Below are 24980 nucleotides of genomic sequence, written 5' to 3'. Positions count from 1 at the left end.
CTTTCAAACAGTGTCGCGTTCCGAACGTTGTTTAAGCGACATACACCGGTATTGCGGTATTTAAAAAATTCATATCATAACAAAAATAAACACCGGTATTCGGTATGAACCGGTATACCGCCCAGCACTAGAGGAGATCAAACATCTCAAATGGTTAGACAGCCCTGACATTATAACAGCAATAAACTACACATCATAACTATTGCAGCATGATATACCAAACTAAAACTGATACTGTGATATGGCTTAGTGCAATTATCGAATTGCAAAGGCTAAATGAATAAATCTATGTGTTGTGGGTTTTAGAGTGAAGCGTGACACCGTGATCATCTACATGTGTGCAGCTCTTCATATAGTTTCAGATTGGCGGTTCAAATGAAATGAACACTGTATCATGAGCTGCACGCGTGTAAATCCACACAGTGCCACGCTTCACTCTGAAACCCTAATGAATAAGACAAATATTTAATTCTGCTCACTTTATGGCTACCGAAAGAGGTTTGAGTTGGTTATGTAACGAGCATACTCAAGTGTGAACACCCACATTTGTCCCAAATCATTCAGCCCTCAAAGAATGATCCACACAAACAATCTTCAGTCATTTTTCTATGCAGATGCACCCCTCCCAATAAACCACCCAAAATACTTCTCGAACAATGAACTATTTCCAAATATAGCAAGCAGTTCATTGTTTTTTTTGTTCATATCGCAAAGTCCGTTTTTTCCAATACTGTGCAGCCCTAATGATTACTAAAACAATGGCTAAAATGATCACTGTTTTATGCTTTTTTTATTTTACTGTAGTAATAATTGGTAATTACTAGAAAAATGTTACAGTGGCTGTCACAAGCTCTTAAGTGTGGCTTTTTTAGCAAACTAAACACTTCTAGATAAAAAGGGATGAGCTCTTTGATATGTCTCAACACAGGAAAACCACCAGTTCATTACTGATAGTTACAGGTCTGTATACACAAAATGTAGAATTGAGAGAATTATGATATGATTAAATGATGAAATCTCTCATGCAGAGAAACTGTGTGGATAATGAAATGATTGATTTCCAGTGGATATGGATGAGAATATAAAGACCCGTCACCACACCATGATCTGACAGACGGCACAGATGACAGTCTCAGTGTGACTACACGAAATCCAGGTCAAACCGTGATCATTAAATCACTGATCACTGTTGCATTAGCTTGATTGGCTGGTGAATATGAACTGTTCTTTCTGTGTGTTGTTACCAGCATTTGACTATAGCGTGTCCGTCTGGAGTGTGTGAACGCTGCTGTACCTACAGACTGGTGAGAACACAGGTTAATGCGTTACAGTCACAGCGTCAGTGTGTGTGTTTGTGTGCGTGTGTGTGTGTGTGTGTCACACCTGGAAGTGCTGATCTGTGTCGGACTCTCCGATCTGCTGCAGGAGTTCACCGCTGGCCTGACCCACATTACCCGCTGCCTGCAGGAGGTTCTGTCGCGGCTGAAGACACACACAGCAATATTAACATATCATAACAGCAAAGGCAACATTAAAGCAGTATTTGCTCATAACATTTAGATTTACAGAGTTATTAGCATTTTCTAAAGGACAAAGCAATGCATGCAAGACAGCAAAAAAACAATAGTGGTAAAGTTTTAACTACACTATTGTTAAATTTTTTTTGAAAGCAATTAATTTTTTTCAGCAAGGATTCATTAAACTGATCAAAAGAGAGAGTAAACATCTATAATGTTACAAAATATTTCTATTTCAAATAAATGCTGTTCATTTAAACTTTTTATTTATCAAAGAATCCTGAAAAAAATTAGTCATGGTTTCAACAAAAATATTAAAGGAACACGCCACTATTTTTGAAAATAGGCTCATTTTCCAACTCCCCTAGAGTTAAACAGTTGAGTTTTACCGCTGCGTAATATCATTGCGTCTGCTGCATCCATGGTACGGCAGCAAAGTTCCTTGGTTATTACGCCGGAATGAGAGTATAGCTCCTAGCCATATCGGCCTAGAAAATCACAACTTTTCATTTTCCGTCGGTCTTAGTACACGATGTAACTACAGAAGAGTCAAGTTTTAAATAGGAAAAATATCTAAACTCTTTGGTAATTTTTGAGCGGGATGCTAACGGTCTAATCAGATTCAATGATCTATGCTAAGCTACAGCTAAAAGTGCTACCGCCAGACCCAGAGATCGGCTGAATGGATTGGAAAACGGTAAAACTCAACTGTTTAACTTTTTGGAGTTGGAAAATGAGCCTATTTCATAGTGGAGTGTTCCTTTAAGCAGCTAAACTGTTTTCAACATTGATAATAATGCATTTGCTGCAGTAAATCAGCATATTAGAATGATTCTGAAGCATCATGTGATGCTGAAGACTGGAGTAATGATGCTGAAAATTCAGCTTTGATCACAGGAATGAATTACATTTTAACATATACTCAAATAGAAATCCTCTACTTCAAATTGTTTAATATTTCACAAAATTACTGTTTTTACTTTATTTCAGATTAAATAAATGCAGGCTTTGTGAACCTAAGAGATGTCTATCAGAAACAAACAAAAAAATTTTTTATTGACCCCAAACGTTTGAATGGTAGTGTTTGTTTAGGTTTTAGGCTTTGATTTCTTCAGAAAACCTTTAAGGGAACCAGAATCATGACCCAAAACACAACCATTAGATTCCTTACAATCCCCAGTCCTACTACTAACACACCACTGAATCCACCACATCAACTGTTTGCCACATTCTCAATCGCATGTTTGTACTGTAAATGCTGATACCTCAGTACTGGCGGGCTGAGCGGTCTTGAGCATCTCAGACACAGCACACGCCAGGCTCTTGGCAGCACCCAGAAGCTGTTGGCCATGTCCTCCCTCGTCCTCCATCAGCGCCGCCAGCAGTTTGACACCCTTAGACATCTCGGTCAGGTTGGAGGAGATGGTGGTGACAGCACAGCCCACAGCGGTGTAATCCGTCTCTGCCGGGTCACCTGACACACACGTTCAGGGACAGACTACATTTTACCACAGGACCAAAAGTCAGTGGGGGAACTAAAAATCATCTTCTCACTGAAGCTGCACATATTTTGCATAGCAAGCACACAGTCAAGAAGAGTTGTCAGCTAGTGCGATGCTAAGGAAACAGGCAGAATGCAGGGTTGCCGGCTGAAACATGTAATTGTGTGTCACCTGCAGTCAGATTGACCATGGAGGCAGTTCCCGCAGTGATGGCATCCACCTGAGAGTGAATCTCATGTTTGGACTCATCCATTTTATTCTTCCTCCATGCTTGAGATGCCTAAACATCAGAGAGAGGTTGTTTAATACAAGTACTGAGCACATATACATTCATCACTTCACAGCTGATTACAGCAGCATGTCAGAAATGTTTCTTTCCACACATCCACATGCCGTATATCTACATTCCTTTCTAATCATTCATTTAGCCCGGATTCAGAAGTTTTTCAAAAGCTTTCCCCCCCACCCCTCACCTCACGTTTTTAATTTCTTTCCACACATCCACATGCCGTATATCTACATTCCTTTCTAATCATTCATTTAGCCCTGATTCAGAAGTTTTTCAAAAATTGAGGTGTTTTTCTCCTTTCCTTTTTTGTGTGTGTGTGTTTTCTACACATATTGTAATGTATGTTTGTATGTCCTTCAGGAGACATTAACTCTCCTGCCAGGCTGTTATTGTAAATACAAACCTGTTCTTAACGACTTGCCTGGTTAAATAAAGGTTAAATTGTAACCCTGGAGCACAAAAGCAGTCTTAAGTCGCTGGGGTATATTTGTAGCAATAGCCAAAAATACATTGTATGGGTCAAAATGATAAATTCTTCTTTTTATGCCAAAAATCATTAGGATATTAAGCAAAGATCATGTTCCATGAAGATGTTTTGTAAATTTCCTACCGTAAATATCAAAACTTAATTTTTTAGCTCTATATATAAAGTTAGATATATATTATATCCAACTTTATCTGCACATACACTCACGCAGGCCGATATATACTATATAATATATAGCAAGCCTCTAAACATTGATTGCCTGTATCGTCACATGTAACTATTTTACACAACTCTAAGGCACGAAGATTATAATTAAGATGTTATAAATATTAGCATCATGACTTTCTGTGAAGCTGCTTTGAAAATGTGTATTGTGAAAAGCACTATAGACAAATAAAATTGACTTGACGTGAATAAACAAACCATACATCAATGGAGAGCTTATTTATTCAGCTTTCAGATGATGTATAAATCCTTATGAATCATAAATCATAAAACCCTTATGACTGGTTTTGTGGTACAAGGTCACAATTAAAAAAAGAAAATTGTTATGCATAGAATTTTTCTTCTTGTTTTAATCTGAATCTCTCAGATATCACTCCAGAACCCTACCGATGTCTCAGTCCCTCAAGTTGCAGAGATACTGTCTATCAATAGAGCTTTACAACTTGAGCTATTTCAGTCACATATCAAAAAAGGTCAAATATTTTAACCTCCAGAGTCCAGACCAAAAGAAAACAACTTCAAACACACTATCTTAACCCTTGTGAACTGTTCAGAAAATACACCTGTTATGCTCAGGTCAAAAATGACCCAACTTCAATGTAAACATTTTTTTTTTCAATTACAGCACTACCATGATTTTGTACATGAAATTTGGTATATGCTAATTTAGATATTTTCTCAATATTTTGTGTTTGAAAAGTGTTTGAAAAATATGCCGTTTTTATTTGAGTTTCTGCTGGAAACTTTTTTTTTTAAATTCCATAAATATATACAAAATGATATAATACATAAATTTGGAACAATGTTGTAGGGAAACCAAATGCATTTGAAAAAAAAGAAAATAAATAAATAAGTAAGCAAGCAAGCAAGTAAGATTAGGAATATTTTTTCACAGATTTTATTTTTCGCCTGGGTCAAAAATAACCCAAACAGAACACTAGGGTTAAATACAACTATTGCAAATTATAAAAGTGACTGAAACATTAAAAGATATATATAGAGGTATATGAATAATGCATCTCACCGCATCAGTGCCCAGTGGAGGCAGGGCATCAAACTCAACGAGAGAGGCTTGAACTGCCTGCACCGCCTGCATACTGGAGTTAATGGTGCCAGTCAAAGCCTGCTGAGCTGATATCTGCCAGATAGAGAGAACACAGACACCTCACTGCACAGCGCCGAACACCATTCAGACAAAACAGGCAGAGTGATCACAATTACACCAACAGACACGTCTCATATTCATATCAAGAGCAGAGCCCATCTTTCAGAGCACATTCAACCCTATACGCCCTGTACATGGTATTTGTGGTATCTTATCCACCCGCTGTATGTTTGTGCATGTGCATATCTGACCAGAGGGGGCATGTGTCCTCGGTGCATCTGTCCGCTGGTGATGTGCTGTTTGGCCTGTGGCATGGAGCCCATCTGGAAGCTCTCCGGACCTCCGGCACCAGAGCGGATGATGGCCGGCAGAGCGACAGAGCCCGTCTCCACCTTCCCGACCTTATTAAACTGCTGCTGGAGAACTGTTGACCTGGAGCATGATACATCACAGGTTACCATCAGACCTAATGCCATGACTGAGACTTGTGTGCCATATGTCATTTTACTGAACTATGAAAAGAGGCTCACTTATTGGGAGACACGGAGTCCTCCAACATGGTTGATTCCTCATCGCCCTCCAGGCCGAAGTGATCTTTGCTCTTTTTCTGCAGATAAAGGGGTTTTCAGACGCAGCGAGTTAGGGAAAGATACTTGTGAGAAGCACTTTGTTGCCAGAGCAGATTTCTCTAGACTGGTCAAACATGAAGGTTTGTTGAATTGTGAAAAGCACTATAGACAAATAAAATTGACTTGACGTGAATAACCCCTTTAGAAGGGGTTATCACTAAGGGATTTCTTAAGGAGTTAAAATAGTTGTTAATAGTCCGTCAATAACAATGGATCAGTCTCTGCAAATGGTTGTATGAGAAAACACCAACAAATTGAAGAAAACGTACACTTTCTGGGCGCACAAAATAAATAATCAAAGAAATGTCTGAACATATTTCAAAGATAGGATGCAGCAAAAATTGAGAACTTTTTCAAATCCAGTAAACAGTTTTTCCTCAAAAGCACTTGTATTAACCTGGTACCGTGTAAACTTGTTCATAAACCTATGTGCTCTTACTCCTAGAAGTTGCGTAATGACAGCCAGTTTTTAGTTTTGTGTGTATTATGCATCAGAGGCTCAGTAAACTCAGTCACCCTTCTAGTCTTGAGAGTCCAATAAATACGTGAAATCAAAAATAAGTGTCAGGCTTCACATGATTTATTCAGTTTTAACAATCAGATTGGTCATGGCATGTTACCTTCTTGAGAATGATGTCGATGTAACCAGCGATGAGTTGTGCGATCTGCTCTCCTTCGGTGGTCTGAACGGAGTAGTAACCATCCTGATAGTCTCCAAAGTCCTGAAGAAGAAAGATTAAACACATGACACTCATGTTACACAAAAATAACAACAGAGTAAATAATACGGCACACTATAAAACACTGAATAGTAAAACAACTGTTTGGATGATTAAGTAGTTTAAAGTTAATAGTGAAGCAGTGAATTCATACATTAGGCTGTATAAAATGAGCAAATATCGTCTCAGGTTTAGAAAATATTCATGGTGCAATTACAAAGCAGGGATGGAATAGATCCACCAAAATTCACAAAGGTTTGAGAAATCTGTGCAGCAAGAAAAAAACATGCAAAATGCATTCAGTGTGACTGAGTGTGTATTGACAGGGAGCTGGAGAACGGAAACAACTGTCAAGTAATTATTGAAATCCATTCAGACAAAACAGGCAGAGTGATCACAATTACACCAACAGACACGTCTCATATTCATATCAAGAGCAGAGCCCATCTTTCAGAGCACATTCAACCCTATACGCCCTGTACATGGTATTTGTGGTATCTTATCCACCCGCTGTATGTTTGTGCATGTGCATATCTGACCAGAGGGGGCATGTGTCCTCGGTGCATCTGTCCGCTGGTGATGTGCTGTTTGGCCTGTGGCATGGAGCCCATCTGGAAGCTCTCCGGACCTCCGGCACCAGAGCGGATGATGGCCGGCAGAGCGACAGAGCCCGTCTCCACCTTCCCGACCTTATTAAACTGCTGCTGGAGAACTGTTGACCTGGAGCATGATACATCACAGGTTACCATCAGACCTAATGCCATGACTGAGACTTGTGTGCCATATGTCATTTTACTGAACTATGAAAAGAGGCTCACTTATTGGGAGACACGGAGTCCTCCAACATGGTTGATTCCTCATCGCCCTCCAGGCCGAAGTGATCTTTGCTCTTTTTCTGCAGATAAGCAGATAAACATCACATTTTCATTTTTGGGTGAACTATCCCTTTAACATTTTGGTTGTGTGGACTTTCAAAGAATGGACATAAATGATGGAATTGTATTAAATGTATGACAGAATTGTAATTTTTGGGTGAACATTATTCAACCTAAACAATCCCTAAAGAGGTTAAACAAACCACCAAGTATTTACCAAATCGAACCAGAAAGGCACTGTGACACAGAAACACGATACGCAACACAGACAGACGGAAACAGAACTGTGACACAACCTATTCCACCCTTAGCACACATCGTAATCACAGAGCCATTTCAGTTCAAGTGTGAGTTCTCATCAGAACACAGCGTGTGTGTTTAGAGGAGTGTGCTGGTACCAGCGTGAAGCTCTTGGGAGAAGCGGCCCAGCGTTTGATGTTGGTCAGACTCCACTCCTGTATCACCTCTTTGGTCTTCTCATCCACTCTCATCACACACTCTTTAGTGATGCCCAACAAACGCGGAACAAGCTTATTCTTTCCTTTCATTTTTTCCTGTGAAGAGAATAAACATTACCATTGACACAAGAACGCATTAATATTAGAGCTCAGATATCGTATGAGATCGTTACCTTGACTAAGAAGAAGGACACTCCATAGGTTTTCAGAGATCTGGCTAGTTTGACGTAGCTGACTTTGGCCTCAATCTCGGTCATGTTTTGGCAGTTTTTGTGTGCCTTAAATAGAAGGGTTTATCATTAAATTGTGATTCATATAGCACATCGTGCTGTGCCTAACATGGGTATGAAAAATAATGAATTACACATAACCTGCATAACCTCACCTGGAAGATCCTTTTCTCGCCCTTGTTCTTGATGTACTCTTTGGGCAAGAATTCTTTCAAACTGGATGAGAAAGACAGGAAGCAAGAATTAAGTGATTTCTTTTAATGAATGTTTTGAGAATTAAAGCAATCTGGGCTGGTGATTTTAGCAGTAGCTTGTGCTGGGAACAAATGAAACGCTGTCATTCATAAAACACTGGTAATCTCGTCAATGATGTTACTGATGACAATGTTAACAAAGATGATGGCCAAACTATTTTAATTAAAACATACTGTTTGTGAACATACGATGAGGAAAAAGTAAAAAAGTAGAATGAATTTATGCAAATATTTCAATATTTTGAGAACTGATTGATCAAGCTGAAAGAGTAATTTTCTCTTCCTCAAACCTAATAGTAAACGTAACCATGGATGTAAATGTAAACAAATGTTGTTATTTTAAGTTCTGTTTCTGTTCTCATGCAGTTTGAGAAATGCAGGATTTGTTGGTTTTGAAGGCTCTGATGGCATTAACTACCAAACATTTAGGTGATTAAATGTTTTCATATATTAACAACCCAAATAAAAAGTTTCTATGCAACTAAACCAGTACATTACACAGATACAGGTTGTAAGGAGAAACAGAAATGCGCTGAGCTCACTCAAGGAATCCAGGTTTGTGTTTAGACTCATTGTGGTCTCCGAACTGGATCTGGCACTGGTATCCGGCAAACTCACAGGCCTTATCAAAGGAGACAGGGTGGGAGCCATTCAGGATGTCATCACGGGCCTGGGCCAAAAAATTAGCAGACACTGCATGATACGTTTCTAGCAAGAAGTAATTTGTCTGTCTACACCAGAAGTGAAAAAGATGCACAAAGCATCACAGTTACAGCCAATCAGACCATATTTGATGTTTAACATAGTTATGTAGAGTGTGATTTTTAGACCAATGAGATTTCAAAATGAGCGTGGCTTCCCCAGTACAATGCCACAGAAATAGAAACCAGGTAGTTGACAGAATGCCCTGTCACTAAGGACAAAAACCCTCAAAATTTACATGAAAAAGACTTTGATCCAAAGAGAAACAAGCTTTCGCTAATTTCCTTCCAACACTGTGTATAGATATCATTCAGTTTACGAATGACATAAGGACATGATTATGATGTGAAGGTGATGTTCTGTGGTGTTCACCTGCACATAGAGCAGGTTGAGCTGTACTGGGTCCCTGGAATCCACATTCTGGTCCGAGTAGAAGAACTTTCTCCTGAGAAGCAGCATCTCAGACTCCTCGACACCCTGCTCTCGCAGCATCCGCCCATGATCCAACCAATTCACTGAAAATACGGTCAAATACAGCAGCTTTGACATCAGTAAATTCAGCTAGATTCCAAAATCATCCAAATGTAAATGTTTAAATGCACTTGACTGATTTTTTGTTTCTCATGATCTTAAAAACCTTTGAATTTCTTTGCAAAACCAAAAATGTAATTTTATGTATTTTTTAATGGATTAGTCAGAGCGCACAGTAAAGAAATTCAGTCAACAAGAATCTAGAATACATGAGAATATACATTTGGTCACTATGAAATTCCCATACTTCCTTACAGTGAACAGGTTGAGAATATACTGTATGTATTGTTTTGAAGAACTGCTAAAACAACAAAATAATATGCATCAATATTTGTTTTATTCATGGTAAGCAGGATGCGACATACACTCATCATCTGTGTGAAGTTTCTGTTTGAGTTTCTCCATTTTTTTGTCATCCCTCAGGAGGGTCTTGTCTCTTTTTAGTGTTCCTGTGGTCTCTTCTTTCTTTTCCTCTCCCACGTCACGCACCAGCGAATACTCGTCATAGTTTGTGATGCCTGAGAAACCAGAAGTGTTTTACTCTGTCATTGCATTCAAACGGCTTCTCAGGGGTCATAACAGTTCAATTAAACCTCTAAACATCATTTTACAGACCTAAATTAAGTGTTGTTGCAGACCTACATTAATAATCTTAAGCCTCACTGACTACATCCAAATGTAACTTTAGTTCTGATCACAAATGTTTTAGACCCGGTTTCCACCTATATTTAGCACTGACCACTTCTTATTGGATCACAAAAAAGATCTTAATACCAAGTGAAAACAGGGCCCATGTGACTGGATGACTATCCTATGTGATATGGTGTAGATAGAGAAAAACAGCGGTGCGATCACTGAACCCTGTGGTACCCCAGTGGTGAGAGCACTCAGTGAGTACAGTGAGATAATCCAGCTGACTTGGTAAGACCTGTTATCCATGTATAATATAAACCAGGAGAGATCAGGCCTAGAAATGACTAAAAAGCAGGCAGAATGGAGTTTCACTCCTAATATGGACACTAACTTACCTATTCTGGCACAGATGGTCATTAGCATGTCACTGACGATTTTTGAGTCATCCACCATGACTGTTTTAACAGTTCCATCCAACATGCGGATCTTCAGGGGTCTCTGTTTCTTTTTGTACTCTAGTGTGTCCTAACAAATACATGTTCTTATGAAATATCCTTTATAAAACCCATATTATATACACTAGTGTTGTCAACTGTATCTTAAATATGTTTGAAATATTTGAAATATCAGGTTCAACCGTTGATTGCCAGTGTACTGACTGATAAAATGTAACTGTAAATTACTTTGGAGCATCTGTCAAATAATTTTTTTTTTTAAATTTTCCTCAAGTCAATCCCAATGCAAATATAGAAACAATGGCCATAAATTCCACAGCTTTGATTTTATTTATTTTTTTCCACTCATTTCTGATTACTAGACAAGGAAACATTTTATAGAGACTGCACTCACAATGAGCATTATTCTATTTGATATTTTTCTTAAATTACTTCACCCATTACTTTTATTATGGGTTTTTATTATTATTATTATTATTTTATTATACATTTTATTTGAAATATTCTAGACTCACTCCATTTCTCAGCATGTAGTAGTCCAGGGCTTTGCCTGCTTCTAGCCAAATGCCTTTCTTTGGGTCCTCATCTGACAGGAACAGGCCATAGTCACTGGCTGCAAGAAGACAGAAGAGTTAGTGGGTGGTCAGATTGCGTTTTACAACCTAATAAGACTGTCAAAATCAAAAGGTGCATTTCCCATCATTTCCTGATTTTTTAAAAATACATGATTCCTAATGCTTATTTACATTTATTCCTTTAACAGCATATAAACATAAACAGCTATTATTGCTTATCATTCTGATTGAACAAACCAATTCAAAATACACACCAGAACTAATGTAGTTTATGTGCAGCTTATTGTTTTAGGGGTCATTCACACAGAGCATATTTTTGCGTTTAAAAAAAGTGTGATGCAAATCAATGGAATGAAAATAAAACGCAAGGTCTAGAGATGTGTTTTTAAAAGATGAGCTACTTTTAACTTTTTTTCCAGACCATCATGACAAGCGCTGCAAAAGACACAAGATGCGAGTGCATCACTCAAAAATATCTGTCTAGCGCATGTTTAGATGGAAAAACAATGGCAAAACAGCACATTCTGTGTGAATGTCCCCTTATGGTTCTTTTTAATTTTTTTGGCCTTTATGAAAGTTGGCAATATAAATCATCATCCACTTCCACTGTGAATGAGTAGACTGGAAATTATCCGTTTGTCTTTAAAAAAGAAATGAATAGCCTTGGAATAATTTGAGTTGGAATTATATTGAATTATACGGAATTATATGAATTGTTAGGTGTAACTTTAAAGAATAACACATGAAGATGTGGAAAAAGAACTCAATTCAGTATTCGCCCGCTGTCTGATAGGCTGTTTTCTGTGTGCACGCACCCCAAATGTTTACTTTATTCGAATCTTTGTTTTATTGTAATTATTTGAGCTACTTACTGTTTTTCAGTTACCTTCTTGAAACTAGATTATTTGTTGTTATTTTATTACTGTTTACTTGTCTTTAATAATGTTTGAACCAGTAGTTTTTGCTGTGGTATCAAAATGGGAATCTAGAACTGTGAAATTGTCTACGTTTTGGTCATAACAACCTTATTTATTAGAAAACAAAGGTACAAAAACAATGAAAACAGTAACTTATCGTTGAGCCGATGTTTTGGATTAGAAAAAAAAAACAGCTGTTTTTGCCAAAATGCAACAAGTTTCATGAGACAGTGTTTGGGCTCCAAAAACTTTTATTTTTTTCCTTAAGTGATTAGGTCAAGTTAGGAATTGTTTTACTTAAAATTGGGCCCAGATTACTGCTCAGTTTACGTAAACACTTTTACTATAATTTTCATTGGTGATACCAAGAAAGAATTTGAGCTTTTTCCTCTAAGGGATTAGATAGTGTCCTCCAAATGTAATGTGGCAACACTGCTACACATTCTACATAAGCTGTTGAGTTTGGACGAAAGCAGTCCATCAAAGACACAAATGACTCGCAGGTTGAGACAAGTATGCAGAGCAGTACTGAGGACTATTACATAACAGCTGGGACCCAGCCGCACCCTGATACAGGCCCATTATAGCGCCGCAGCACAAACTAGATTTACACTGGATTTCTGAGGCATGTTTAGGCTTCTCTGGTATTTCTTTCTCTTCCCTCTTTGGAAGGAAGAGAATTTGGGTGGAACAAACACTAAAAAGGGAAACCAAAATCAGAGATATTATGCTGGGATTTTAGCCAAATATGGAGAATTTTACTAGTGTTGCTGCCTATGACAGCTGTAGGCTATGTATTGAGAAGTTTTTATGAAATGTGTTTTATTAAGTTATTAGATGTGGGAGAGAGGAAGATTAACAGTGAATGACAAATTGCTTTTTTACTGATCTGACTTAAAGCCAAAATTTATTTATGTGCAATATAACTAATACCAAAAAACTTCTATGGATAGCACGTTATCAGATGTGATGCATGTGATGAAAGTTATCTTTTCCAAGTAGGGATGTTCATTTTAACCATTTAACCGGTTAACTGACTGTAAGAATTTTGACCGATTAATACAATCAGTTAAACGGTTTAGAGCAGTACTGAGGACTATTACATAACAGCTGGGACCCAGCCGCACCCTGATACAGGCCCATTATAGCGCCGCAGCACAAACTAGATTTACACTGGATTTCTGAGGCATGTTTAGGCTTCTCTGGTATTTCTTTCTCTTCCCTCTTTGGAAGGAAGAGAATTTGAGTGGAACAAACACTAAAAAGGGAAACCAAAATCAGAGATATTATGCTGGGATTTTAGCCAAACATGGAGAATTTTACTAGTGTTGCTGCCCATGACAGCTGTAGGCTATGTATGGAGAAGTTTTTATGAAATGTGGAAGAAGTTATTAGATGTGGGAGAGAGGAAGATTAACAGTGAATGACAAATAGTAATGTTTTGCATAACATCACGGCGATACGGTGATAACACTTAACGGCACAGATTTTACTACATATTTAAACTGAGGAGTGTGTTTTTCATTCTCCATATATTTGACTGACTGTATATTATTATGATAATGAACAGGCTGCATTGTCAAGGTAGCAAAGCTTAACTGTGCGCGCATACGGCGCCGGCGCAATCACTTGAATTTTGTCCTTCTATAGCCCTATTCGCACGGGATTAGTATTACCTGGTGACCTCCAGTCATTTGTAATAATTGCGGAGGTTGTCTGTGATCTTAATCCCGTGCGAATCGGCCATGTCTGTAATTTGTAAAGTAAAAATTCCCCCGCAAATGATCTACCATATTTCGCCGAACACCGAGGTCCTGTGATAATATTAGTCCCGTGCGAATCGGCATCTCTGTGATTTGGCCAGCATTTGGCGGGTCGTATATCATTTTTCAAGGTTTTTGTTTCCTGTGCGCCTTTTTATCCATCTTTCGCGAAGAATTTTCTGCAAATATGGAAAAAATGAAGGGTCTCAATTAAATATGTGCAGTGTCACATGGTTAGCGCAATCTGTCACATGACCAGAGCAGATTACTTCCTGTTTGAACCATGATATGATGAGCATCAAAGCTCCAAAACAAAAAGTTAATAAAGTATGTTAACAAAGATATTACAAAGATTTTTGGTACACGTTATCTTTAAGGTGTCTATTATTAATGTATGTGTTTACAATTATTCAGTTTTGTTGAGTGTGGTCATAGAACGAGTAAACATTTTGATGGCAACAATAGTGACCGCTGGGATAATAACTATTTGTATTTTTTATCTATTCAGTGTTGTATAAGGGTTTTTATGTATAATAGTAACCATAGAATGTGATAAAACAGTTTAAACAGTGTGTTAATATCTGGGCTGAGCTATATACACATCCAACCGGTCACAATTGTGACCAACCATATAAAACACACACTTTTCCATAAAAATTTGAAAAATAATTATTGATTATTTCAAGGGGTAACTAATGACACATCATTTCGATATTTTTATGTCTGAGAAAAATTTGGGATTAAATGGGTTAATTTGATTATGTGGGGAAATTATGTTTTTAATTGTGCTTTAAAGTTTACAGTTGTTCAATCTGACAAGAGCTGTGAACATTTCACCCATCAGATGCTTAATAGCATTGCCATTCACATGAAAACTTCCAATGCATGTGAGATTCTGTCTGTATCTGAGCACTTTTCAGGGTTGTGAGTGTCTGCTGGTGGACTCACGCTGGCCGAGCTGTGCTTCTGGGACTTTCTCCCTGATGATTCGACAGGCGTCGTACACCACGGTGGAGGGCTCGAACTGCATGGTCTTCACCACATTGCCCACCCCGATCTTCAGCGACAGCGCCACCATGACTGACACTGCGGCACACTGCTACTCCTGCAAAACACACACCACACAAACTCTCAACACTCGTTTCAGGATGACATGTTGACATTATCGATGATTTAGACTTGTCTATGCCATGTAAAAGACAAATATTGTTTTAAAGACATAAGAAAAATATTTAAAAAGCCAAACTGTTAACTCTGTTTACCCAGCTATGGGGAAACACCTCAGTGAAGCGGAGGAATGCTGGCAAAGACGAAACAACAGCAATATGGGATATGAGCTACTGTATAATATATCACATTCTTTGGAAAATGTGAACTATGTTGAAATGAGGATGAGCCATCATTGGAAGAAGAAAATATATGGTGCCAGAAGAAACAGAAACTACTGTTATGGCAAAGAAGAAATGAGACGAACATCATAGTAGTAGTAGAATCTATAAAAACAGGAACCAATCACTGGTCAGAAACTAAAATATAAAATAAAATTATACCTTTGCAGCATTTTATTATATTCATCAATGTTTCTTGTCATAACTGATTTTTTTATGACCATGATTTAGTATTATTAGCAAGTATTCCCCCAAGGCTGCATGTTAAATGTCTTCAGCAAAAATCAAGAAATAAAAATGGCCTTATGTGAAATTTAAATGTTTTAATACAGCTCCGTTTTTATTTGAATTTTGAGTTGATTCTTAAATACATTTGATTAATTGACTGATTATTAAATAAACTTTATTTTCTGTTTCGGTTTTTGGATAAATGAAACATTTAATTTTGGTTTCTAAAAAAAAAAAAATCGGTGCATAACCTCTAAATTATATTTGTAGATTTTTTATATTTTGTAGATTATTTGTTAGATTTGAAAAGGGAGGAAAAAAAAAAAGTTCGGCAAAAGGCGGGATCGAACCCGGGTTGATCGCGTCAAAAAGCCAAGGGCACGTTGTGTTTTCTGACTTGTTATAATGTTTTCTGAATTGTTGTTGTGCTTTCTGAATTGTTATTTAGTTTTTTAGACTTGCATTTGCGTTTGTAATTTGTTATTTTGTTTTCAGAATTGTGATTTGCTTTGCACTTCTCGGCCACCGTACTTTAAGGCAGTGATCTTGACCCAACTGAAGCATGCAAGAGTCCCACACAGAGTTGCAGACCTCTTCCTCAGGCGTTATACTGATGTTTCCACATGTGTCAAAGCGCAACGGCTTCTGCAGCAGAACTACATATGCTGCTACAGTCAGAACAGTAACAAGGCATGAGAAAAATGCAATGCAACAGGAAACAGACTAAAAAAAGTATTATACATGATACATACGTACTTATTGAACAAGAGAATAGATCACATAAGCCAGCTTGAACCCTGCACAAAGTTGAATGCAATGCAAAGTACATCAGCGCAAATTGTGGTTGTGAAGTTTTTTTTATTGCTTCATATACATACTCTGTCTACACCGCCTCTTTTAAAAGTGTGCCCATCACATGCCTACAGCTGCCAGGAATGATTATGAAATTTGAAATGATGAAAACCTACTATTAAGTGTCACACAGTACATATAACTGTGATTACTGATTTAATTGTAAGTTTAGTTAGTGTAAACCTATTAAACATATACTTTAAGAAATGGTTTATTCATATTTGACTTATCATAGTAAAATCGGCCTATTTGATTTCCTTTAGAGCTTTGACAATCTATTTCTCTTTTTGGTCTACTTTAATTAATCTTAGTCCATTTTCATTCACTGTATTTTTTTTTAAAGGGGTCATATGATGCGATTTAAATTTTTCCTTTCTCTTTGGAGTGTTACAAGCTCTTGGTGCATAAAGAAGATCTGTATATCTGTTTTCTATGTGAATATCTGTTAAAATGTAATTTATTCCTGTGATCAAAGCTGAATTTTCAGCATCATTACTCCAGTCTTCATGTCACATGATCTTCAGAAATCACTCTAATATGCTGATTTGCTGCTCAAGAAACATTTCTGGTTATTATCAGTGTTTAAAACAGTTGTGCTGCTTTATATTTTATGGAAACCATGATATTTGTTTTCAGGATTTTCTGATGAACAGCAGACTCGAAAGAACAGCATTTATTTGAAACAGAAACATTTTGTAACACTGCTGTCATTCTTGATCAGTTTGGCCGCATTTACACTGCATGGTTCAGATGACCCAATTCCGGAAAAAGGAAAAAAGCACATGGATTCCGATATTCTCAGATCGGTTTCAAGCCTCATTCGTATGTGGAAATAAATCTGATATGAATCGGATTACGTGCATTTGTGCCTGCCGTGTAAGCAGGGTTGGATGTCAAATGTTTTTGAAACATCTCGCAGTACAGATACATCTATTACAAATTAAACATCTCTAGTTGACTAGCAGAGTATTCATTTGGTTCGTTTGTGTTAAATAACAGGCGATCTGGCGCTGAAAATGATAAAAGGATGGACAAATTAGAACCCAGACCCGCTAACTTAGCACAAGTTCTACTGCTAGACCATTAGTACCCGCAGATGTGTACAGTAGGGCTGTCAAAAAAAATTCAAATTTCGAATATTCGTCGAATAAAAAAATAAATAAAAATCTACATTCGAATGCAAAAACGGTGCATTCTAATTTAAGGTCTGTGTCAGCCGTCAGGCAGCCTTATCAGCGGCGCATGAGATGCGATGACGATTTATGTGTCATTGACTGCATTTGAATGTTTTTGTTAGCCTATCCAGTTGAACCCACTAGATGCGGCGCTGCTACGTTGTTCATTCATATATTGCGGAAAACGAGAGCATCAGTGTGGAGAAGATGTTGTTTACGTCAAAACTGAAACCAAGCCGTTCACACAGAACGCATATTTATCACATTTTATAGTGGGGCATCTATCAGCGTTGCACTCGCGTCTCGCACAAGAGACCGGCATAAGAGACCGGCATGTTTAGAAACCCATGTAAAATTAATGCAAGTTCAACTTTTAAAAAACATGTCTAAAGACGTTATGGCGGTTTTTCCCCATCCCACTGTATCTCATGTTTTTAAATGAAGAAAGTAGCCTACTTTTGTGATTGGTTTTCGGTCCTTTAAGTATTAAACTATACATACATGCATGGTGCTGTTTTTTTCCTCTAATTGTTTAAGCAACTTTATTAATTATATATGGTTTATAAACATTATTTTAAACATTATGCACTTTTTTCAAAGATAGTCGTGTTATTTTATTACGCTTTGAAGAAACGTGCATAATATTTTGCTCGATGCGCCCTCTTGTGGCCTCAGGAGAGAAGCCAAAAAGCTTTTTTCGCCCCTAACTGAAGTCATGCCTTTTAAATTCGAATATAATTCGAATTTTGATAATATTTAAGTAGAAAATTCTAATTTAGTTTTTCAGTCATTTTGCCAGCCCTAGTGTACAGCGGATCTGTCTATATAATCACTGTTGTGAAGAATCAGTACTAATGAATGATTTTGATGTATTAAAAATGTTTCTGAGTTCTGTCAATAAATTAAATGTCTTTGCATTCATATTCTGGACTCATCTGCTTAACTATACAAAGTATGCTTTATTAATAGTGTGTGCAGAGTTTAATATCTTTTAATATCATTGTCTAATGCATTGAAGGCACGTCAAGTTAAGGCTGTGTAGTGTAAATGCAGATATCGGATACCGGATACACTTTTAAAAGAAGGTGTACGCAGCTCATCAAAAAATCGGATATAGTCAAAAAATCCGATTTGGGCATCCAGATCTGCAGTGTAAATGCAGCTTATAACTCATCTTTGCTGAATAAAATATACATTTATTTAAAAGATTTTATTTTTATTATGCTATTCAGTAGTATGCAATAGTGTTTCTGTCATACTTCACATACACACAGTATCAGGTATAAACCTTTATTTCGCATAAAGACTTATGAATTTCTGTGTTTTTTGTTTATAATTTATTCTTCACTCTGTCATCTCCATAGAAACAGAATGAGCCGGTCACCCCCTCACCTTAAATTACAGTGAAGCAGGAGCACTCAGCACGCACTGCGCACATTTATTCTTTTAACTTCCATTATCAAAGGAAGCACTCAATGTAATAACCCAGAAATCACTGTACTTTGTGTATAGAGCTGCATACACAAAGTACAGTGATGTATTTGTCCAGAGGTCAGTATGAATATCTGCTCATGTCAAAACAGAAACAGCTGTGGAAGAAGCTGTGGATTGATGTGTGTGAGGAACATGTTACCGCTGTCACTCTCTCTGCCGCTGATAACAGCCACAATGACCACTCAGAATAACACATTCCTGTGCTGGACTGCCACGCATTTCACAATTACAGCAAATTTACCAGCCACTTTTTAAATGATCTAAAATAAAATAATTGGGAGTTTCCCAACTGGGATAGACTATAGCAATCCCTGTGACCCATAGGACAAGCGGTTTGGAGGATTCGATGGATGGATGAAATAACTGAATAGACCTTAGTGAGGTTAGACAGCACAGTGAATTTTACACAGATGAGAATGAGGCTGTGAGGGGCAGATTTAAGGCCCGTTCACACCAAGAATGAGAACTATAACAATAAGTAAAGTAATAACTGCATTAGCATCCACAACAACGGCTGAGTGTGTTGTGTTTTTTCAGAGTGAATGCTGCTTTTGTCATCTGCTGCCTCACATGCTCAAACTCTTTAAAGTCAGATGTATTCTGACTGGCTTTCAAAGTTTTTTTATCAATCATCAGCTGGAAAAAAAAATTGCTCTGCAAGTGATTGCAACAACACTGTTACTTTGTGTCGTTTACGTTACAGCTGTGGTGTGGACTTCTCTATTCTCAGAGTTAGAATGAATATTAAAATGTCATAGTTATAATTATCATTAACAGCACTTGTTAAAGTGATAAATGATGTACTGAGAATTGTGGATACTGGTAGCTCTGCCGTGCTTGTGCTCTTGGATTTAAGCACTGCCTTTGACACAGTCGACCATACTGTCCTGTTGTCCTGTTTAGAGATATGCACAGGCATCAAAGGGAAAGCCCTAAATTGGTTTAAGTCTTTTCTTGAAAATAGAACCTTTTCAGTAAATATTGGGGACTTTGTATCTAGTACAGCCCCACTTACGAGTGGAATCCCCCAGGGTTCCATTCTGGCTCCAATGTTATTTTCCATCTATATGCTGCCATTAGGTTCAATTTTTAAGAAATATGACATTTCCTTTCACTGCTACGAGGATGACACTCAAATTGAAACCCTTAAAACAAGATAAACACTGTTTAGACTCTCTACTATCCTGCCTTAATGATTTAAAGGCCTGGATGGCTGTAAATTTTCTAAATTTAAATGAAAATAAGACAGAGATTACCGTATTTGGGCACACTGAATCCAAAAAAAAAAATCACATTTTAATCTTGACCCTCTCTCTCCATATGTAAAACCCTTGGTAAAAAACCTGGGAGTCTATGTGGATAGTGCTTTGAAGATCGACATTCAGGTCAGCTCTGTGGTCAAATCTAGTTTCTTCCATCTAAGAGCACTGGCAAAAGTGAAGTCCTTTCTGTCTTTTAAGAACTTTGAGAGGGCTATTCACGCCCTCATTACATCAAGGCTCGACTATTGCAACGCACTTTATATAGGGATAAGTCAAGGCTTACTTTCTAGACTTCAAGTGGTTCAGAATGCAGCGGCCAGGCTCCTGACTGGGGTTAAAAAATATGAACACATCACACCGACGTTAATGTCATTACATTGGTTGCCGGTTCGCTACAGAATTGATTTTAAGGTCCTTTTAATGGTGTATAAAGCTCTAAACGGCTTGGCACCTTCTTACCTTACTGATCTTTTGTTGGAATATGACCCAGGGAAGTCCTTGAGATCAGCAAATCAGGGAATATTAGTGGTTCCAAGAACAAAATTTAAACTCGGAGGTGACCGGGCATTTGCAGTAGCTGCGCCAAAACTGTGGAATAGCCTGCCGGCTAGTATTAGGACTGCCAGAACTGTAGGTAATTTTAAATTTGACATTGACATAATTATCATTAGTTATCGTCCTTGAGTGAATGGGCTTTCACACACACTCTAAAAAAAAAATGTTGGATTGTTTCAACCCAATTAACTTTGGGTCAAATATGGACTAACCCAACTTTTGGCTTAAAAATTTAATGTAAAAATTTAACCCAACGGTTGGGTTAGTCCACATTTGACCCAAAATTGGGTTGAAACAACCCAGCATTTTTTAAGCTCCTAGATCACATATACATTTAAAAACTCAACTAAAAACTGTTTCATGGAGTTTCTACTAACGTCTACTAAAAGTGTTTTGAAATGTTTTGTCAGCTGAACAACTGGCATAATGTTAAACAAAAAACAGTAAAAAAAACAGTAAAAAAAAATTTAAAAAATTTAAAAGTACTTCTACTTCCCTCACAGGCTTGTTTTCAGTCCTGTCCAAAATTAAATATGGCACCAACATGACTAACATCTATACTCAAAGAATTGAATCTGGACAGCTTTTAAGATATTTTCACACTTTAGGCTTCTTTATAAAAAGCCAACTCAGACCTATTCAAGTTCAAGTTCACTTTCATTTCTTTTTTTTTCTTGAAGAAAAAAAAAGAGGAAGATATATGTATATCCAAATGTTCATTTTGACCATTTGGATATAAATATACCAAACCACTCAAAGACACCCGAAGCTAAGTGTCAGAACACATCGTATGCACGCATACTAGAAATGTGCACGTGTGCATGAACAGTACATTTCCTCAGCTTATTACATGAGGAATCTGATCAGATGCATACAGACTCATAACAATAGAGTTTGATTGGCTGGTCAGACGCCGTTCCCAGGAGTCAGGGTGGACACATTTTGATCCACTCACTAGCTGTGCTGTTCACAACAACCAGTCGCTGGAGTTTGTGAAGGTCAAAACACTAGATATGACTAAGATATGCAAAAAATTTAACTATGACCACCATTATATAATTCACTTCATTCTCAAAATTTCAAATAAATAATGGTATAGTTTACCAAAAATGACAGTTCTGTCATCATTTACTCATCCTCATGTCATTTCAAACCCATAAGACTGAACTAACCTAAGAGACTTCGGTCCCTCCTGAAAGTCCAGGTAACCAAAACTTAGAAGATCCACAAAGGTCAAAGTCATCGTAAAACAAATCCATACAAATCAAGCCGTTCAATCCAAGTCTTGTGAAGAGATACACGATCACTTTATATGATCTTTATATGATATGATGATTTCGTAGGCTTTTATCAACATCGAAACAACACACATAGAGCACATCAAATATGGTAAATACAGAAGCTCAAATGTGTGTGTCGCACTTTATAACAAACCTCATTGCTCTCTCCCATTATGAGCTTTTTGGATCCTCGAAGTTTTGGTCTAAGGGGGGCAGAAATCTCTCGGCTTTCATTCAAAAATATCCTCATTTGTGTTTGGAACATTAACCAAAGTCTCATGGTTTTGGAACGACGTGAGTAAATTATGACACAATTTCCATTTTTTGGGTGTCATTCCGGCGGTCTCTTCCTGTCCGAGTGGGCAGCTCTTGTCTGGAGAAGGACCCAATAATCATAAGTCTGGCTATGCTTGACTTGATCAGACACTAGTGCTTTTCTAGAAGAATTAGTGATGACTGATGAAGAAAGAGGGGCTCTTTGTTAAGGCATGTTAATTGTGATGTGAAGTATGTGTCCCTGACACAGCTGGGAAACAGCATTGATAAACACAGACCCATGAGAGCGTTAACTGCCCCTCAGGACACCTCACACGAATGACACACTGTGTGTCTTTAAGGGGACGAGACGAGTTCTCTCCTGTCTGAAGGGACACGCTGAGGCCTTCAGGCTCAGTCCAGTGCCTGACGAGATAATCGAGTGCTGGCAGCTGCTATCTATCGACACTCACACCAGCTCACATTCACCAAGAACTGGTTCAACTGCCCACTGGCTATTCAGAGAGTGTGATGCTGACTCAAACCAATCATAAAGCCCCAGACAGAGGAACAGCAGCAGTGTCATTAGTCACCAGCTCAGATCTTGAGCCACTACAGCACAGCATACTTCTGCAATGACAGTGATAACTTCACGAAATAAAACCAAAATAGAAAAAGCAAAAATATTTAGGGCCCTATGATTTCTGCAAATGTGGCAAACACTGACAGAATTGTGGCAATTTACCCTCTAGTGCAGAATGTCACAGAATTTGTCAAAATTTTGATGGATGAATGAATGAAAAGAATGGCTGTACTTTCAATCAAACTGTGATATGGACAAGTGCCTGTAATATTAAAACGCAGAATGACTGCCAGTGAAATATTTTCTGCGTGTCTCTGTGTAAATAAGCAGCATAGTGTCATCTGCTGCACAAACTCAAGCATCAACACACATAGAAACTCAAAGGTCTTCGCTACAACCTGCAAAATTAAAGTTTGGCTTAACGACAGAAATGTATTACTATTGTATAATAAAACGTAAAATGTTTTAAAGTAAAGATAACAAAAACAACAATAATACAGTTTGGTAAAACATTATTCTATCACAACAGTTTTACACAATTTCTAAACAATAAACCTCTGTTGCTGCCAAAAACAGAACTGCTCCAAATTAAGTTTGATTAGATTTTAAAAGATCAAATAAATTCTTAAAAGTTTTATGCAATTACGTGATTATCACCATTTTTGACAATAAAATTGTATTAAATCATAAAACACAGAATCCAAAAAAAAAATTAATAAATAAACAGACAGAATTTCTCGGGGCGAAAAACATTTAACTGGGGAATACGATTGTTAAAATTTTTAATAAATTATTAAATTGTTAAAGTTGTATTAATTCAATTGATTAGACATCATTTTTAATTATGAAAATTTCATTAAACAGAACAGAAGAATTGAAATGAAAACACAGAACTGAATTATTAAGCACTGCATTTCTATAGTTAGAGTTGACCAAAATACTGTAGACTGTATTTGATAATCAAAAAATAAGCTGCAAAAATATAAATTTTTAATATAAATGTTTTTTATAGTCATAGTATAAAAAATATCCATATCAGGAAACATACTGTAAACCTATGAAGAAATATACTGTATTACAAGGCTTTGTCAAATTGGTATTAAATACATAAACATAATATGACAGCTGTGTGTATTTACTTATTATTGACCATATGTTTATCAGTCAATATTTGATTTGTTTATTATCCACTGACATTTTATAGTTTAACTTATCAAACTCAGATAATTTGAATGATATACTGAAAATGGTTAGAAGTGCCACTCTACATTGTTTTTCTCATTTAACATCCTGTTTCCCTTGAAAATAAGTCACATTACAGAAGTAAAAAGAGTTGTGAAGGTTTTTTCATGCTGAATTAATTAGATGTTGGACAACTCTTTCATTTAAGGTTTAACACAATTAAAGCCACTGGATCACGCTGTGACTTTCTTTGCGTGCACATTTTGCGGGATTATGCAAATATTTCCACATAGTGGGGTAGATATGTGGGGGCGTGTTAGAATGAGCCGTTTTAGGGGGGCGTGGCAGAGTCTTAACTTTGATAAAGTATATCTCTTTGGTTTTGAGACTTTAGTCTTTGCAACTTCAGGGATCTTATCTATGCACAATCAGCTTGTAACACTCCAAAGAGAAAGGAAAACTTGAAATCGCATCATATGACCCCTTTAAGGTTTAACACAATTAAAGCCACTGGATCACGCTGTGACGTTTCTGTGGTAAATATTCCCAACAGCTCATTTCCTAAACAAACCCAACAGTCATGAGCGGCTGGGAATCTAACAGTCATGTGTCAGTAACGGCTGACAGACGTCCCGCGCAGAGCCGTGTGTCCCACAGACAAAACACACACAAATCCTCCTGAAGAAAGACAAGCACGTCCCACGCTCAACCTGACCACCAGATGCTTCATTCCTCATTAGCACAGATCTCGATCAAATCAATCACGCAGCGTCACGGATCCCAGCGTGTGGCGTCTCTCAGTGTGGAATCCACAGTGCAGTATAGCAGCTCCCGCTCTAGCCCAGCATGCAGTGATGTCA

General features: G+C 37.5%; 1 protein-coding gene across 1 annotated transcript in view; it reads right to left on the bottom strand.

The window, feature by feature from the left end:
* LOC107737170 (talin-1-like) overlaps positions 1 to 24980 on the bottom strand; it is an 86611-nt gene that overhangs the window by 43415 nt on the left and 18216 nt on the right. Inside the window, exons 2-17 of the mRNA XM_016548612.1 lie at positions 14815 to 14971; positions 11127 to 11224; positions 10552 to 10681; positions 9889 to 10041; positions 9365 to 9507; positions 8833 to 8960; positions 8192 to 8252; positions 7980 to 8084; positions 7747 to 7902; positions 6375 to 6476; positions 5656 to 5732; positions 5377 to 5557; positions 5045 to 5158; positions 3191 to 3299; positions 2783 to 2991; positions 1384 to 1482 (exon numbers count right to left, since the gene is read on the bottom strand). Coding sequence (XP_016404098.1) covers positions 1384 to 1482; positions 2783 to 2991; positions 3191 to 3299; positions 5045 to 5158; positions 5377 to 5557; positions 5656 to 5732; positions 6375 to 6476; positions 7747 to 7902; positions 7980 to 8084; positions 8192 to 8252; positions 8833 to 8960; positions 9365 to 9507; positions 9889 to 10041; positions 10552 to 10681; positions 11127 to 11224; positions 14815 to 14944 — 1995 coding nt within the window. The 5' untranslated portion in view covers positions 14945 to 14971. The remainder of the gene's footprint in view (positions 1 to 1383; positions 1483 to 2782; positions 2992 to 3190; positions 3300 to 5044; positions 5159 to 5376; positions 5558 to 5655; positions 5733 to 6374; positions 6477 to 7746; positions 7903 to 7979; positions 8085 to 8191; positions 8253 to 8832; positions 8961 to 9364; positions 9508 to 9888; positions 10042 to 10551; positions 10682 to 11126; positions 11225 to 14814; positions 14972 to 24980) is intronic.

This window comes from Sinocyclocheilus rhinocerous, unplaced genomic scaffold (genome assembly GCF_001515625.1).
Source record: "Sinocyclocheilus rhinocerous isolate Xijiao unplaced genomic scaffold, SAMN03320098_v1.1 scaffold2386, whole genome shotgun sequence".
NCBI classification, from domain to species: Eukaryota; Metazoa; Chordata; class Actinopteri; order Cypriniformes; family Cyprinidae; genus Sinocyclocheilus; species Sinocyclocheilus rhinocerous.
The sequence above is the reverse complement of the archived record's forward strand: the minus strand, read 5'-3'. Positions and strand labels throughout refer to the sequence as shown.